The 18,922-nt window shown below is 41.4% G+C and overlaps 1 protein-coding gene across 1 annotated transcript in view; it reads right to left on the bottom strand.

Annotated features, from left to right (window-relative positions):
* DCAF1 (DDB1 and CUL4 associated factor 1) overlaps positions 1-18,922 on the bottom strand; it is a 51,056-nt gene that overhangs the window by 24,666 nt on the left and 7,468 nt on the right. The window contains exons 3-14 of the mRNA XM_068694759.1: positions 17,494-17,570; positions 16,696-16,769; positions 15,595-15,708; positions 13,593-13,730; positions 12,234-12,737; positions 10,924-11,025; positions 8,748-8,906; positions 6,189-6,368; positions 5,135-5,344; positions 4,106-4,275; positions 2,209-2,333; positions 20-1,280 (exon numbers count right to left, since the gene is read on the bottom strand). Coding sequence (XP_068550860.1) covers positions 20-1,280; positions 2,209-2,333; positions 4,106-4,275; positions 5,135-5,344; positions 6,189-6,368; positions 8,748-8,906; positions 10,924-11,025; positions 12,234-12,737; positions 13,593-13,730; positions 15,595-15,708; positions 16,696-16,769; positions 17,494-17,570 — 3,114 coding nt within the window. The remainder of the gene's footprint in view (positions 1-19; positions 1,281-2,208; positions 2,334-4,105; positions 4,276-5,134; positions 5,345-6,188; positions 6,369-8,747; positions 8,907-10,923; positions 11,026-12,233; positions 12,738-13,592; positions 13,731-15,594; positions 15,709-16,695; positions 16,770-17,493; positions 17,571-18,922) is intronic.

Genomic DNA, 18,922 nt, shown 5'->3' with positions numbered 1-18,922 from the left:
AAACGTTTTTCTTCCTTACCTGCTAAATATAAGGTGTCTATCAAAGCAGCCACCATCCACCCCTCCGTACTTCGGAAAGGCTGCCCTGCGGGTCAGCCGTGAGGTAAAGTTAGTTGGCGCTTGGCGCCTCTGTTTTGGCTCAGGACACTGGTGGGGAGTAAAGAGAGAGAAAGGGGGACAGGTGGCAACAGGGTTCTTGCAGCGGGCATGCTGCTCCCTAAGGTACTCTGTGATTATACTGTCCAGCGTGGGTGGGGAAGGAAGGTGTCTGTCCAGCTGCTTTTTGATAGCTGGGCTCTGGCTGTAGGCGCCATGGTCCGATTTTTGTCGCAACACTCTGATTTTTCTGCCGTTGCAGGGAGATGGTCTCTCCCTGACAAAGCTAATCCTGCCAATCAGAGGAGAGTTGCTGGCATAAGAAGGGCCTGGAAGGGCAAGTGGACCCTGGGATGCAGACGGCCTTGCCTGAGCATGGACAGAGGTGGCAGGGGAACCTACGGAAGTGTGGCTACTCAACCGGGCTGAGATGCCATTAGCTATGCGAGGAGTGCGAGGCAGGGCCACAGGAGAGGCAGCAGCCGCAACAGGGGTGAAGGCAGATGAATGAGATGCTGCAGTCATGGGTAGGTCAGCCTCTTTAGTAAGGACAGATGCAGTTTCTCCTAGGCCCTTAGAGATGAGATGGTTCCGAATCAGGAGCAGCAGCTCCTTCTCAGGAAACGTGATCCTTGACTGGGCCACCACATCCGCTTTCTGCAACCGAGCCAGGGAGACATCTGTGCCAATCAGCAAGGGCTTCCCCGAGACACGCTCTATCAGCTCAGCAGCATATTTGCAGAACTTCACATGCTCGCTGCGCTTGTCCTGAAGCACCGGCTCTTTCATCAGCTGCTGAATTTGACAGCTGCTGAAGAGGGGGAGCTTGCTGATAATCTGCCGGACAGTACTGCTGCGTGAGAGCCCCACCAAGGCTTTGCAGGCTAACGCTCGGATCTGATCTGCGTCTGTGATCGGCATCTTTATAGACAGCAATGACAGCAGCACTTTGATGCCATTGTTGGACTGTACCACATTCCACATCTTAGCTAATGTGTGCTCACTGCTCTTGGGGGCCTGAGGAAGCTTTCGCCGAGGAGTTCCGGAGATGAATTTGCCAATGCTGGAGATCCGGTTATCGGGGCCACATACGCAATTGATGATGATCTGAAGGGCTGATTTCTGAATCTCGGCGTCATGGATGAAAAATTCACCCTCAGCAACTCCAAGGATGATACTAATACCTAGTGAGGGAAAGAAATAATTTCTTTAATAATTCCAAGCGCATCTCACACAGTTTAATCAGACAAGTAAGGGAGTCTTCCAGATAACGGGGAGAAACACTTAATTCCTCTTAATTACAGGAATTTTTGAAGTTCATTTTTTCTAACTAGCATAAGACACATTCCTCTGCCTCCCTGACAAAACATTTTTCTACACCTCATCAGTGAGTAGGCATCCAATCTTTCAGAGGTCAGGCATGACCCAGGATTGAAATCTTTAAGATATCTGGCACAGAGATGATACAGAGAAATGCCTCTAACTTCTGATCACAGAGAGCAACTCTCTTGTATAAATATAAAATTGGAAACGGAGGGGATGAAACTGCTTCCTAAATGAGTCAAGCAAAAATGAAACTTGGTATCTTTTTTTTCCCTCCAGACAGAATTCCAAATGAAATTAAGGTTTCGTGTCCACTTCAGAAGCTCAAATCCGCTCTCAAAAAAAAGCTATTTTGTCCAAAAAAAAAAAAAATCCCATTTCATTCATGTACTGAATCTGAAGGTAGCCAATTAGAGCATAACTCAAACAAATACATAGCACTAATTGTTCTTCTCACATTATTCCCAAATGCAATATCCTCAGGAGTCCTAAATTTCTAGGAAGCTGAGGGAACCTTATAGTCCCATTACAAAAGCAAATTTTCTTGCATCTGTATTTAATGAGCTCTTGAATAGAAGCGTGAGTCAAAGACCATGCCTTCAAATTTGTAATCCAACCACAGTGCTAATCATGACAGTCTGCTCTCCCATTTATTTGCATCCCTAACAATAGCTCTGAGTACATGAATTATTTTAACCCTTGTCTCACCGCAGATGAGAAACATTTGAAGCAAACACATACCAGAGGCCAACTGATAAGAGTAAGTCACCAGGACCATATTCAACTTACCCACAGTGGAAACAGTAGATCCAGCCTCATCTAACACATCCACAGGTTCTGCCAGCTGCAGCTGGATTTTAGGAACCACAGTCAGGATGGCTAGTACATCCAAAGCGTAGCGTACCGTGTCATTCCTGGAAGTCAGTAACAGAAGAACTTCTTAGAGGTATAACAAGAGTTGTTAAGCAGCATAAAACAGCATTCATTCTACCCTAATCCAACAAACAAAACTGGTCACATCTCATGTTTTTGATAATGCCTTTTGATGTTAGGATGTTCCTCTCTTAAAGGGCTTGTCCTCACATACTGTAACTATGCACACTGTCTCCTGCAGTTTGTCACCATGCAGCCCACCCTGCCCACAGGCTCCTAAAAGCACTGTCATTTTGAATTTACAGGACTAAGATTCCTAACACTTATCCACAAAAGCATTCTAAATTAAGTTTCTCAATCTAACCTAACTCTATATCTCAGTCAGAAAACATTCCTCTCTAAAACAGTTCGTTGCCAATCAAGTAGAAAGGAAGTTTTCTCTGAAACAAAGGGAAATTATAGCAGTAAAACAGACAATCATGACAAGGAAAAAGGCATCAACTTAGGCACCACATTGAGAGAGAGACACGTGTGCGGAAAATGAAGAGAACTGTTGAACAAGAGGTGGAAGAGCAGAACAATGCAAGTAAAAGGGGCAAGGTTTGTAAGCCTGTACGGCGAGGCAGGAGTTAACACAGACAGAAATTAGAAAACAGATGCAGAGAATAAGAAACAGGAGAAGAGAAACTACCCAGGAGAATGCAACCTGAGAGAGGGAGGCGGGGAGCGCACAAGCAAAACAGATTTTGAAGGCTTTCAAGTTAAGCTAGGCAAGGAGCTCCTTGTATGCAGCAGAAATAAGGAGGAGGGAGCCCTGGTGACAATACAGCTGATGACAACTAGTCCTGGCAGACCGTGACTCACCAGCAAGTGTCTCTAGAGAGGACTACACTCTCACTCCTGGGAGCAGATGCTGATCAGGATAAGCAGAGGCTGGAATTTTGCACCCATTCTCTCTCTATACTGGGGACAGGATACTAAGGGTATCCTTACCTATCAGAGCCTGGTGCAGTTTCCTTTCTTTTGTAAGAGTAAGGATGCTGCAAATTGTTGGGTTTGGATTGGGGGGGGGGAGAAGGATGTGCCATAGAAACAGCACAGTATCACGGTGCCCCCAGAGCATGTCCATGGCTAGGACAGGAGCAACTGAGAAGCAGCATCTCAAGGTAAGCCTCTCTACAAACACACTGTGCTTAAGAGCCGGTGGTGTATCATCTAGGGACACTGTTACTGTGCTTTGCTCGAGTTCACCTTCAGATTTTTTTCCCCTCTATCAAATGCTGGCTTGTTGCATATTCACAACTCCTTTGCACCCTTTGCACAGTTGTACCTAATCAGTAAATTTCAAGTACCAGTGAATGAACAAAGGTGACAGACAACATCCTCTCAAGTCAGCTAGATGTACTACATCCACACAGACATTCCCCTGATTTTCCAGATGGAAAACATAGCTTGATTTCACCCTCTTAAAAGGTTTTCTAGTTTCTAATAAAAAGGTGAAAAATAACAAAGAAAAGTAGCACAGAATTGTGACTACGCTCTACTATTCTGAATTGTCAGAAATTAAAGGCCTGAGGCATTTTGGTTCTTCAGAATTCTCATCCACCCTCTACCTCAAGATTTTAGTCCTGCTGTCTCCAGTGTTAACTTTCATGAACACTGTGTAACCAAAGCACAGGCCCCTACAACCCACTAGGTGCCTGCTTTAGATGTTTTAAGAAAAGAAAGGGAATTCAGAAAGTTAATGGCTGTCCTGCCCAAAAATCACAGCTTACTGCACTAAAGAAATAAAATATTACAGCAAGCAGCTTACCTTGCATAGTATGTCTTCCAGTTGCATGCTATTGAAATGAGCTGAAGCATGAGCTGGACGCAAGACAACTTAAGAAAAACCTCTGCTGGCTCCCAGTAGAGCTGTGCTGGACCATACTCAATCAGGAACTCCATCATCTCTACAATCTGCTCATGAGTATAGGAACAGGCCTGCCAAAAAAGGAGTTGGAAGCATTAGAAAGGTATCACAAGGGTTACAAACTTGCACATCAAACCCTTCACTGCTGGGATTTAACTGAAAACTGCACCCACATCTAAGCTGAAGCTATCACTGTTTGTTGCAGATTTATTATTTACTTTGTTTTATTCTTCAAATACAAAAAGAAAACAGCAGTTGCCATGATAATATGCAATAAGCTACAGAACAATAACCTTTAATACCCTTTAAGTTTTTCTGTAGTCTAGAAAGCTTAGACCAATTTAAGAAGTTACACTAAAATTCTGTTTTTAATTCTGTTATTAATCTGTTTTTAAGCTACTAGACCATAATTCAAAAGAAATTTATGCTGAAGTATTAAAAAGGCTGAAAAAACACTCATTTACAGTTTCTAAGTTTGGACTACACGAGATAACGAAGAAAAAAGTAAACTCCAAACAAGTTTGCCTTTCAACTTGAAAATACTCTTCTAATCAAAACGTCAACAGCTTAAACACATTTTTTTTAATTACTGAAAATGTAAGTGATTTTTGCAGAAGCCAAAAGTCATGTTTTCTCATTTTAGCTCTTCTGGAAAACCATTGTGACTGAAACCAGAAACCACAAGTGAATGTACTCCATCAGAACAAGCAGCCATAAAATTTAGTTTAAAATAAATAAATAAATTTTCAGGGAAAAGATTGAAGAACAAAGTCACAGACAACACCAGTACCTCCCAGTCGTTCCTAAAAAACTATGGTGTCCAAAAGACATTTTATTTGTCACTACCAAATTAATTCCTAAGTTTTTCGGTATTATCCACTTCTCTATAGAGATTTTGTCCACGTTGAAAGGTTGCAACACACTGCTCACCTTGTAGGGGGGCTGTGGATGTACCAGAATGCCACCTTCCGTGCGCTGGAGCGACTGCTTCACCTGCTCAAGTTTGATAGCAAGGTGAGCCTCAAAGTATCGACGCAAGGCCATGCAGGTATGTTTCCCAGTCTGGCGACTGGCAAAGATCTCGTCATCACTCAGGAGAGCTCCTTGGTCTTCCAGGTTTAAGATTTCAAGAGTACTTATCTTCAGAAAGCAGTCGGGTGGAAAGAGAAAGGAGAGAAAGGTTCATCAGCCCACACTTCAGAAAAATAGCACCTACAATTCTCAGCTGTACTTGTACCAAACACAAGCTCTCTTTGCCACAAAAGATACACAAACATACTCTCTTTCAGAGAGCTGATGAAAGCCTTTCTGTTCAGTCAGCTATTTGCTTGGATAATAATTAAGTCTAAAAAGAACCATTCCTCCTCCTCCGCTATCTATGAAGAAATCCAGCAGCTACATAAGTAAAAATCTAGAGGCACCATCAGGCATTGTGTTATACAACACAAAACGTGCTTGTGGCAAGGTCCCTGAGCTAATACCAACCCAGGCTACCGTGACTGCACAGCACGCAGAGGTACTGTTTTTTGTACAGAAATAGTATAATTTGTGCTCATAAGGCACTGTGAGTACCACAGCACAGCACAAATACAGCTGTACCTCTCCTGGAGCAAAGCTGGAGGTATCTGCATCCAAAAGGGTGCACGACAATACCACACCTACATGTGGAAGGCAGAGAAAGATCTGAATCACCACTAAGCCACTGCTGTTTGAGTGAGTGCTGCTTAACCCTGGAGTTGTACCAAAAAGCTCTCAGAGGACAGTTGGCCTCTGGACAGCGATCTTGTTATTAACAATAAGAAGAATCCTCAGGTCTGTTAGTCTGAAAACTCACCCCACCTCCCCCATCTCTTGGGAACTGACAAGGAAAAACCTCAAACAACAAGCAAAAAAAAAAACAAACAAAAAAAAAACACAGAACTCTCTGCAGTTAATTAGCTGTAGAGGGTGCAAAAACTGACACTAAAGCCCCGTTCAGCCTTACCAGATTAACAAGACGACGAAGTCCATCATGCCTGTCAAAGAGCTCCAGGACAGCACGGAACGAGAAGCAAATGGAGAAGAACATGGTAGCGTGGCAGCAGCCTGAGGCGTGGGAGCACTCCATTAGCCATAAGGTGTAGTTCACCACATCTGAGAGCACGTTATGGGGGTGCATGCACACCTATAAAGAAAAAAACAAAAACATTATTGAGAAGGACTTCAAACAGCTTGTTGGAGAGAATTAGTCTGAGAAGAACGACAGTTTGAGAGGCAAAGTGACAGGGGACAAATGTCCCTAGTCCAGCTGAAAATAACTGATAGCTTAGACGTGAAATAAAAGCCCCATTTCCAGAGCAGTGCAAGAAGGCCTCAGGGAGACTAGTCAAGATCACGATGATGCAATGTAGGTCCGTTCCCAGACCTAAGCAGTAAATACAGCAGTCTTCATGCAGTGTAATTTCAGAGTCCCTCTGCATATCATTTCAAAGCATCCAAACAGAATGCTTCACTACAGCCAGAGAAGGAAGAGAAGCTTTTGGAGAAGAAACAAAAATACTTCAAATCTAACAGCATCATACGCTATGTTGAAGTTCTAGCAAACTGATAGCAAAGTCTAGAAGAACAGCAGGGATCATTAAATGCAAATATAAAGCTTTACTTTCTCTAGAAACAGAGAAGTTGTCTGAGGAGAGGAAGAGAGCAGCTCTGGCTCTGAGACATGCAGACTACGTGCTCAGAGCTGCACTTTCACACAGATTTGTTAGTTCCTAACGATGAGGAACATGGAACCCCCTGGCACAGTCAGTGCTGACAGCAATTGTGGAGGGAACTGAAGTACTGGCGCCAGCTGCTTTTATGCCCAGTTAGCACATTGTTTGGTCTTGTCTCTGCTGGTGTCAGACACGCTCATACTGCAGCTTGGCACAGACCAAGTGGCAAGGGACTGCCACCTGAAACTGGATGCCCCTGAAAACCATTCTGGGCAAATGCCCAGAATGGACACCCATCTGCTCTACCAGGTATCTGCAGATATTGGGGATAACGTGTCTGAGCATCACTACAAGCATCACTACAAACAGCTACATGGTCTTATGACCCGGCCTGAGGATGTCAAGCAGAAGGAACCCCCATGCAGCACCCTGCCAGGACTTTTGGTTTTGCTTCTGAAACACCATGCAAACGGCAAGTGCAAGCAGAAAAAAAGAACAGAGTTTTCTCATGAGAAACACCAAAGCAGGTCATGTGGCCAGGGTCCATCTTTCTGACACATGCAGAAAGAAATGGGGGGGACATTACACCCATTTCACCTTTCCTGCCTTCATACAGGAGATGCAGTACAAGGCCCATAGACTGCCCTGTCAGCTGTGATTACTGAGAGGTTTTTGAGCTCACTCATACACGTCTGCAGAACACAAATGTCAGCAGAATCCCTACAGTTAGGCCCTTAAACAACCACTGCCAGTGAAATGAAAACATTCAGACAGCACCAGTAACTCAGAGTATGCAGAAACGTGAAATTACTGCTTTAACTGCTTCCACTTTCAACTGAATTAGAAAAAAAAGAGACAATCTTAAGGAAAGGCTGTGAATCAAAAGCCATCACTCTTAAAGTAGATTTAGAATGCTTAAGGGTACAACTTTGCAAGTGCTTTGAATGAATCTTAGAGCAGGATCCTCCTATGTGCCAGCACTAATGCTTACAAGCTAGAAGTTCATTTCCCCCTCTTTCCCTCGGCATGGCCACAACTACAGAATAAACTGGATCAATTCCTAGACCTAGCTCAGCACACAAGTGTTGCTGCCAATATGAAAAAAAAGGAAACAGAATCACCATTTAAAGCACCTGGAAAACTGAAGCTTAAGGGAGGACTGCTGTACCGACCTGTCTGAAAAGATCCTTGCTGGAGGAGCACTAATGAACGTACAGGAAGAGCCTTTTATGTTTGTTTGTTTTTCTCTCCCCCAAGTAAAAATATGAGGTGAGGAACTTGCCTTCATTATCAGCTGTTTTAACATTTATAAGCCCAGTCCACAGATATCATTTAGCTTGATTCCCTGCATAATGCAGACCAGACCTGCATTAGTCTTCTGCTGCACGCCAACACTACCAAAGAAATTGCTCTGCTGTCTGGAATCTGACTGAGACACCGTGTAACATTGAAGCTATCCACACTTGGACCATGCATGGAAAAACAATCCAAGTATAGGAGCCCATTGGAACAGGTAGAAAGGGAAAGAAATGGGAAAGGGGAGTTCTTCCTTCTTTTGGAGGGAAAGAGAACAGGGTGAAAAGGGTGAATGGAAGTACTGAGACAACGCTAACAAGACAGAGGTCTTCAGTTATATTCCCTGGGAATGGAAAGTCACATCCTCACAACAAAACACTCTAAAATACACAATTATCTATGCACTTTCCATTGCCTCTGCACATACCAGAATCTTTTATACAAATTTGCTTTTTAGCCTAGGAGATAGTTATTCACTGTCTGAACACAGGTAGGAAGACTAAGTCCATCAAAACAACTGAAGTCACTGCAGCTATGTTAAAAGAATGTCTTACCCTTTCCATGGCATCTTGGTTGTAAGACAAATAATATAAGCACATGGAGACTCCTGTGGCTGCCATGGAAGGACGAGGAATCTCCAGCAACTTTTGCACTCCCCCATGAGCAACAAACTCCGTCGCAAACTTGTTGTGCAGCAGCAATGATGCCAAATGCTAAAGAAACATGAAAGCAAATTAGAATGGAATTTTTCAAGCCATCATTAATTCTACGTTCCCTCTGTAGAAAAGGAGACTGCAGAAAAAAAAAAAGTGGACAAAGCATGGTGTGCTTATTTCCTCCTCCCATTATATATAACTGCAGAATGTAATATTTTTCCCATGTATAACTCTCTTTATATGGTTTATAAAGTAATTATGTACCCCTATTACAAATGTTATGAGTTTAATCAGTTATTTTGCCTGACTAATCACTGAAGAGACTGATTTTTTTTGTCAGGGTGCAATTTAAAGGAAGCCAAGATATGAATTTCTACTCTATAGACAGGAATTGAAGAAGCTGCACAGTGCTGAGATCATCAGCAGACCTAACAGGAACTAGTAAGTAACCCTTTCTCCACAGCTAATCATCTGTTGCAAATTTGGGGCATGGGTTTGTATGAACTCTGGTCACTAAATATAATTCTTGATTTCTAATCTATCACAAACCTATGCTGTCCAAGTCTTTTCTTTCTTCCCCAATCTAATTCTGCCCCTTCCCTTGCACCAGCATTATCATTCATTAAAGAAGTAACTAAATTAACGCTGAACTGGTCTAAAAAGTAATTGGCAGGGTGGTGGTGGAGGAAGTGAACTACTGAGCTCTAATCTGTGTTGTTCCTTATTCAGTTCACTATGTGGCTATATGAATGTTATGGCAGGCACAGAGAGGAGAACGATACTGCAGACATAGGGATTAAAAGATCAAAAAAATCCAATCCTTTTAGAATACAGAGCTTTTATTTACTTTCTGAACTGCTACTCGTTCAGTGAACTGGAGTTGGCAAATTAAAAAAGCTTCTTGGACAAAAACAGATTTGACCTTAAAGTCCACGTCATGTTTGGCACATTATCAGTTACAGATAAGGAATATTACTAGATGCTCTGCATACGAATTACTTACTCATAACAATCAAGGAATAACCAAAGAAAGATAAAGCAAAGACGGCAGTTATCACTTAGTTTTACACATCTTGCAAAAGAAATACAAGAGAAGTATGATTTCTGAGCTGCTCTGCAATAGGCCACTAAGTCTTCCAATTCTTTCTGTATGATCTCACTTTTTATCTTACTATGAAATATTCAAGTCTGCATTCACATTTTGTATATGCCATATTGCTGGAAAAGAGAATTTTGCAAAATCGAAGTTGAAGGCTACTGTTAAAACTGAAGTCTGCAGCTGACTGAAGGTTACTACATTTTACTTTTCTGTATTATCAACACCTTAAGAGGAAATAAGAACCACTGTAAACTGCACCCCAAGTTGAGGAAACCTACACCTTCTGTAGGAACACTCCTGCTTGAAAATAAATTCGCAGACAAGTGACAATGAAAGGTAGAGAAAGATGACACTGGAGGCAATACCAGAGGCAGAGGAGTTACTGTGAAAAACAGTAAAATCTGAGTAAACAGAAAACATTAACTCATGCTGCTGCCTTGCAGGTTTGGATTGAAGAGGGTTATTTTGTATTTTTTCTGATGTTGGGGCAATAACCTACAATAATCTTGTACAAGCAATCTGTATTTCAAACATTAAGCTCAGAGATGTCATGCTGGAGCTTCCAGGAATGCTTCATGCTTCTTACCCCTGACAAACATCCCTTGTGAGGACAGGCAGTGTAACAACTCAGGAATGCCATCTAAGGGCAGCAGTAACACAAGCATTCAATCAAAAAAGGAATTTTTACCATCTTCAGTTACACAAATGGCAGAGGAAATTAATGGTGCTTCCCCCACAAAAAAAAGATCTTTTTACTAACATCACTCCCCCTTTAAAAAAAAAAAAACAAGCACTCAAGAATTATAAAAACAAATACCCAATGCAGCTGAGTCAAAGCTAATTCCAACCCCAGGGAACCCCACAATATACAGAGGCCTAAAGGAGGTGAGCATTTGTCTTTCATGCATGCAACAGACATACTCAATGCTTTTCCAGTGTTGACAGCACGTTTTTTGCATTATGAATGTAATTTACCTTAAGGGCTTCAAAAGTGAGCAGCACATCATTGGTTCGCTTCAAGTCGATGTAGTACATCATCAGCTCCCTTGATCCCAGTTGCATAAAGATGGGCAGTAGCTGAGAAAAATCAGATGGAGATGCTGGCTGAATGTTTCATGGGACATTCAAGATCTGTTTTGTTTTTGTTTTTTCAACTCTCTCAAACCCCCAGTTTTCCCCTACTGGCAGATACCTGTTATGAGAGGTCAGTGGTAACCAGCTCCATCCATAGGAAGCAATAAAGGTTAACAGACCTCTTGTAATACATCTGCTGACTGCAGCAAGGTGCATGACAGCTGCCACACGGAAATCTTAAGACACTCCTTCAAGTGCGGCTGTGGCAAGTCCACACAGATACCACCCTGGCGATAGGTTCCACTTTCCATCTGTGCAAAGACAACTACCCAACAACTGAACAGAAAAAACAGGAGAGCAGGGCAACAAACCAAAACCCTTTGCATAATTCTTTGAGTAACAGCTTTATGGCATTAATTCCTATTTTTACATCCTATTACCATGAAGTGATCCGGTCAGCATGCAGGCTATCAGGGGGATAACGGGTTCTTTGGGTCTCACAGAAGCAAGGCACACATGTGCACACACACAACATATATGGCAAACCCAAACCACATTGCTTTGTTGCATCTCAAATTAAGTTAAACCACCTACAAATGATTAAACAGAGATAAAGGTGGTCTGCAGATTTATGCTGAATTGAGGCTTATGGTTTAAAACAATGGGAAAAGGAGACACACTGGTAAATCTGACATGGCTCAACTATTTTGTCCAAGTAACAACAGCTCTCAAAAGCACCTACATAGCACAGGCACTGCCATTTCTAATGAGAAATGCTGCAGAGGTTATACAAGCCATTTCAGAAAGAATTTCAAAATCCCACTGCTTCCTCAGATTTTTAATGCTGGAGTCTATTAACTTTCCCAGAGTAATCAGAAAAAAGGTACGCATTTCAAACAAAGCGACTTATCCTCTATCATGTAAACAATCACTACAAGTTAACAGAAGCCAGGAATAAAACTCCCAGTGCCATGCTCTAATACCAGACCACACACCTGCTGAGTTCAGCTTTGAGCATTACCTGCTAGGTAGTATTTAAATTAATGACCTCCTCAACTTGAAAAATCAACAACAGCTCAGGAAAGGATCTTAACCACACCAGGAAGTATCAACAAGTGATAGAGTAGTCCTCAAAACTCTTCCCCAGAATACCACCAATAGTTCTGTGAGGAGAATTCACGCCCAGAGTCCTCCCACCTTCATATGCTCACCTCTTGGTACTCCCCTAAGGGAGTCAGGTATTGAAGAATTAGCCTCTGCTCTATGGCGGGGGTCAAAGGGTAAAGTGTATAGTTAGTGCCAATCACCCACGGGGACATTTCTGACCAGCTGCTGTTGGACAGTTCAACAAACATCCGCTCTGGTTCTGAAGCAGAGAAGCCCAGCTTTTGCTTGGCCTTCCGGAAGCCGTCTCGTTCGTGCTGTTTCCCTGATTTGCTTTTCCTCAGTCCCCCATCGTCTAGCTTTGTAGCAGAGTTGACTCTGCTACTGGTCTTGTGGCTTGAATCGAGATGAAAGGAGATCTCCATATCCCCAGCCACTTCTTCTTGCTCTCCATCTACTGCCATCTCCCCATAATCCATATCCACAGCCTCTTCATCTAGAGGCAGCAGAGGGTCTGATGGCACCTTCCGAGGACTGGGACGCTTGCTTTCTTGTTTTGTGGTCATTTCAGTAACCTGTAGCTCTCGTAGCCGTCGAAGCACCAAAGCTACCTGTTTCACAAAAGAAGCATGCATGACAACCCAATTCCATCATACAACCCACATTGGCCGTATTTTTGCTGTTACCATATAAACAACTCTACTTCATAGAATAGTAGGCACGAAGTGCATGTTTGCAAAGAGAAATAATGATTTCAAAGTGCCTAAGACAATCCCAATTCTTTTTACTCTAATAAATCATCACCCACTTCCCAAAGGAGAAAGAATGGACCTGAAAGCCATTAAGAGCAGATGAGCTATCGTGGTGCTAAAAGAACCACACACCATCTTGCAACATTCTTCCATCATCTCCACGTAGCCTGGGATAAGGGCAATGCTTCCTTGTGAAGCTGCAGCTTTGAAAAATTGCAGGTCTACAAAAGCTAAAGGCTCACGTCTGCTCTAAAAGCCTTAACTGTGCAAGAATTAGAAGAATTAGCCTATGGTTTGACACACTGTAAATGACATGCTGTGCACTGTCCTGAGAGCCAAGTTTGCTTAGCCTACTTTCTTCTGAAAGTCATCTCAATTGCTGATAAACATCATACTGGGGAAGGTTTTAAAATCAAAATGTCTAATTATAATAAAATTTTATATTAAGTTGTCCCTGTGTTGATTTACCATTCATTTCAATGTCTCTGCTCCATATAGAAACCACCACATGCAATCGTTAATGGATGCAAAGTTTCCTCAGCAAATTCACGGTCAGGAAAGGATGGAAAGCATGAGCTACTGACTCTTACAGATGTTATTAGAACCACCGTAAAATCATCCATTGATTTCTAAATGTGAACTCCACCACACACACACTCAAAGAAAAAGAGGTATCTGTTCTCTAAAGGAAAACACGTATCGAGGTATAATTACCAATTGTGAATTTTCATCCCTGTAATTCGCAGCAATATCCTGGTTTTCCATAGCTCCTCCTAACAGCCCTGTTGCGTAGGTCCTTAGGGGCTGATCAGCCTCTCGCGCCCACTTGAAGAGATTTTCAACTATGCCTTCCTATAATGAAGAAAATAAGAAAGCAATTGCAACAATTACACTTCATTTTTCCTCCTTTGGTCCCAGTGTAAGCACCTGTTGGTAGTTCTCCCTACCCCACGTAATGACCAAGCTAGATTTCCTACCAATTACGTCACAAATCAAAATCTTAAAATACTTGGAAGCAAAAAAAGTATTTTAAGATGCATAAACATATTTCCAGGCATTACATATTTAGAATCAGGATTAGTGAAAAAACAAATCCACAGCTCCTGTAAGGTTTGCTAATATAGAACTCTAGCAATTTAGTAGATCTCAAAGAAGCAGTGCTGAATTTTCACCCAGTAAAACAGAATTTTGGTAAATTTCTTCCATTTCTCTAACAGCTTACTAGAGCCAAATTGAAAAGTCACTTAAACAAGCAAGCTACCTGGTGCCAAAGGATGTCTTTACACTACTGCTCATCAAAAAAAAAAAATAATCCTCAGTCATAAACCCATAATGGTTGGAGAATAAATAAATGCATGCAATTATAGCAATCCATACATATGGAAATCACAATGTTAAATATTGTTTATATTTTTAACAGCGAAACTCAGTGTTTGAACAGTCTACCACATAATTTTTCTTAAGACTGAGCAAGTGTTAAACAGGCAATTAAAAGACTACATGTTAAACACTTTTTCCTCCAAATCATGATCCAATTTTGAAACATCGTATCATAACTCTTCATTAGTGTGACATGAATCTTGAGCATAAATTTGTTGTATTGTGTCCACGGCCCAAATGTTTAAAAATAATGAATAGACTAATTTCAATGAGACCCATCAGCATACAAATTTTGAAAGAGTTGCCTGTTCTATACTTAATTAAAATTGCATTACTATTAAACTGCTCTTATGTCATTAAAAAAAAATCGATGAGATGTGAAAGCCATTGGCCGCTAGAGGGCCTCTTTATGACCAGAATAATACACTCTTCAAATAGAAATTTGTTATCTGACCTAAAGCCTCCTACACACAGGAACACAAAAAAAAAAAAAAAACAAACAGAATAGAACTATATATTCTCTGATGAAAAGAAAAGCCCCTAAGTGCAAAATTTAATTTCAGTTTACACAGTTTGTGTCTCAACAAAAACTATATTCTCCACAAATAGGGAACCTGTCATTTTAGCTTTTTTTGCCTCAAAGTCTCAAAGCCTTAGCCTTTGGGCAGACCACATCAAATTAAATTCACTCCTTCAGAAAGGGAGCTCATTATTTGTTCCCTTTACCATGCCTTAGAGTTCACATTATCTGATTTTCTAACTTCAGAAAAGTACTACATTAGTTCTACAGATGAAGAAAATGGGCTCAGGAGTGAAATCTACTTCCTTTTCTCTTTGTGCGTTCCTTCAAAAACCACACTTGCCAACATACAGAAGTCACAGCTGTCCAGTGCAATTCCAGATAATCCCCATGAAGCACGTGGATTTTAGACTGCTTAGTTAAAGTATGACTCGCTTATCATTTAGCTCGAATAATGCTATTGCTCTGCTGTAGTTCTGAATTACCTGGCATGAGTCCTACCAGCAGGTATTAACATTCTATACAGCCTGCTCCATTCATAGGTCTATAAAAGAACAATTCAAAGTACAAGATTTCCCATAACATTAATCTGCTGTTTTAACCAGTCCTATTTTAACTTACAAGCTGCGGAATACCCAAGATTTGATCAGCTGAACAAGCCATCATCAAAAAGCCCCAACCCATGAATACGACTAAACAGATTGTCTCGCAGAGATAGGATTTCAGTGTTGTTTTTTACTGGTTTCTCCCGTGGGAGGAACTGTTGGAGTAGATAATACACCAAGCTAATAAACCAAGCATCAGTGTAAACAATACCTTTTCCTGAAAGACGACAGCAGTTTCCAGTCCTGGCATGATATCCAGAAGAAGCCGACAGGCAGCAGTGTTTAACGGAGGTTCTCTGCTCGTCATCACATAAGCATTCACTAGCTAGAGAAGATCAGGAAGAGCATTGGTTTGAAATTCAACTGACCAAAACCAGTGCACTGAAGTCCTTACAAATTCACACATCAGCAAAATGAGAGAGCAAGAAGTGCCAGTATGTAAGTCCTGAACCTACAAATGACTAACCCGTTAACCTGATCTCTTTAGCGCTTCCAAAGTTGAAATAATTCCTCTGACAAACAGAATTCCTCTCTAATCTGCTGTTCACCAACCTATCCTGAAGTGATTTGTAAAGACTAATGCCTAAAAAAAGTTATATAATAACAATTATAATAATAAACAATAATAGTGTAAATATGCAAAGCTAATAGCTGAAAAAAATATTAAAAGTTAAACATATTGAAAAATACACATCTTTAATGACATCTATGTTTGCTTATCACTCACATTTTAAGGCAGAAGGCCACATGCAAGCAACCTGGCAGAACCCTTACAGAAACACATACTGAGACAGGTGCTTGCACTGAGGCGAGGACAACAGCAGTTCTAGCTATTAACTCACATTAGAATACAGCAGCACAAGAGGAAAGACGGAGTTGCCTCTAAATCCTCTGCCTGAGCCCCCTAGAGCTGATATAAGCTGCTCTTACAGGCAGTCCAGCATTTTCAAGTGTTTGGAGACAAGGCACTGGAATTAGTGGTATTACTTTCCATTACACAAATTAATTATGCTTTTAAAACTTCCTTTAAAGAGATTGATAAACCTTGAGAAGAACTAACTCAATTGTTACCATGCACATTTCAGTACTCCTAAACAGCTCATGAACTCCCCTTTCCTAGGGTCAGTTCAACAGTAGCAAGCAAGTTGCATTTAAACACACTTAAAAAGCCACTGCTATGGAAGAAATAGTCCCACCACCAGCAAAATTAATACTAAACAGGCACAAATACTGACATCAACTAGCACAAAGCAAACAAAAAACATAAGGTGTAAGGAACACCTGACAGAGGCAGTTCTCAGAGCAAACCTACCGCATTCATGAAGTCATCATTCTTGAAAAGTATCCGTAGTAAGTGACCCAACATGCACTCAGGATCTGCTCGACCTGTAGAAGAAGCAGGAAAAGACTCATCTAATTTGAGACTTCAAGATCATTACTAAACTACTGTCTTCAAACTGATTGTGGAATAATCTAGTTAGCAGGACCTTTCTCAGAAAGAAAATGAGAGAAGTAGTCATAAATTATTAACCAAGTTAACATTTTTTATTGTAGGCATTACCTCCTCAAAACGTCTACTGGTCAAAGCACAACACATCAAAGTGGTCCAACAGTGTTGCATTGTTAGTTTTACAGACATTGAAGATATAAACAAACTGTCTCAGTAACGTGGAAATTAAGTCACACACACACAACCCCAAAAGACAACCCACAAATTAAGAATAACAAGATAAAAAGCATCAGAAGCTACATGAAACTGCTGCAAAGCACTTATTGAACAATAAATTCAAGATAATCTGAGACAGTCCTCTCCATCTCTCACCCAGTACATCAAACCAACTACAACTTGCTAACACAACTGTACCCTTATTTCATAAGTTAACCCCTGAAATACTCTTCCAAAACTCTACCCAGGATCTCAAAATATTGCAGCAAACATCAAAAGATGCCAGCTATCAGCACTACAGAACAGACTCAGTGCAAAAGCAGTTATCAGACCTTGATCAGCAGTAGACACATTCAAGCTAGATTTTGCTTACTTTTATATACAAATCACTAGGTACCGGCTGATATGGTGCTAGTGCTGCTAAAACCATTCCAAATGTCTTACCCGGGTGTCGGTCATCAAATGGGTCTGGATCCCCTTTGCGGTACTCTTCAGTCTCCTTCTCAATCAGCTCGGACATCCTACAGAAGGAACAACATGCAATGAGCCCAATCCGCTCTGTCTTGTTCCAGCACACAGATCCTCATTTTAGCCTCTTTGTCAAAGTGTTTTCAAACAGCTCATCAGCTTCCATTTGAACAGCGTTTGGTGTTACCAGGGGATTTCACCATCCGCTCAGAAGGGTGAGGAAAAAGGACTTGCCTCTAGTATCTTATTCTTCACCAACCCTTCAAAACATGCTGAACCCACGTCAACATCCCAGTGATGCACAAGCACGATGCTCTGGGGGAACCAATATCTTTTATTTACCCATGTCAGAGTCACGGTGATGTTCTGCAACACTTACGGTGAAGAACTACAAGAACTAAGGGGCTCAAGTAGCACTTCTCACCATCACGGCCCCTCTCTTGCAGTAGGGTAAGTCCTGAACAGGTGATTCAGTCCTCCTTCCTATTTGGACTGCGCAGAGGCACCCATTTGAACTACTTACGTTGTCATTTATGTTGTCATGTTGAACATTTATGTTGTCATCTATTAATTTTTAATAGAAATGTGTAATAATATTTAATGTAGTATTATGCAATCTCTGTTAAGCTTACTCCTTCAGCTACAAGCTCAACCTTTTGGCATGTCAGTTACTACTAAGGATAGTGCAAGCAGAAACTCATCCAGTTTCCTACTCATAGACCTTCAAAATGCATTAAACAGTCCTGTCTAACAGGACCCCATGCTCCACTTCACTTAGAATGAGCAATAAAAAGTAATTAATTTCCTTATTTAAACAAAATCAAAAAGAGGGAGAGCAATAGTAAAGCGATAAATAATCCCACAGTCCTCTACCATCTTTCTCCAAGAAGTGTTAAAGCAGAAATACAAGCAGTTTGAGGTGAAATAAAGAGCAGCATTCAAAACACACGAGCAAATCAGTCTCATTTCCTCAGTATAAAACCTGATTCCCTCCCCTCCACTGAGGTCTAAAGAGGGGTGCAGAACTCACAGGCTGTGCAGAGGTGAGACTTTGCATCAACAGACCTTACAGGCTAGTGACCTAAAGACAAGTGTTGTTGTTGTTGTTTTTTTAATAGAGGACAGAAAATTACTGGAACGCTGCAGCAATCCCTGGAAAAATATTCATATTTCGCAGGGGATCTCACTTACAGAAGGCCACTGACTTCTGTTTCATTCCTGTTACTTTCCAGAAAAATATCCTGTGATGCCAGGATCAATCAGAGACAAACACACACTCAGATCCACACCTCCGTGAACTATGCTGACTTGCCAGAAGGGCAGAAGGTGTTATGAAGCCTGCGCAGATTGCAGGAACACCAAATTAGCTTACTGGGGATGAGCAAAGAACTTCCTTGCTTGTCTC

Source organism: Anas acuta, chromosome 11 (assembly GCF_963932015.1).
Source record: "Anas acuta chromosome 11, bAnaAcu1.1, whole genome shotgun sequence".
In the NCBI taxonomy this organism is placed as follows: Eukaryota; Metazoa; Chordata; class Aves; order Anseriformes; family Anatidae; genus Anas; species Anas acuta.
Note: the sequence above shows the minus strand (reverse complement) of the source record. Positions and strands in the feature narration are given on the sequence as shown.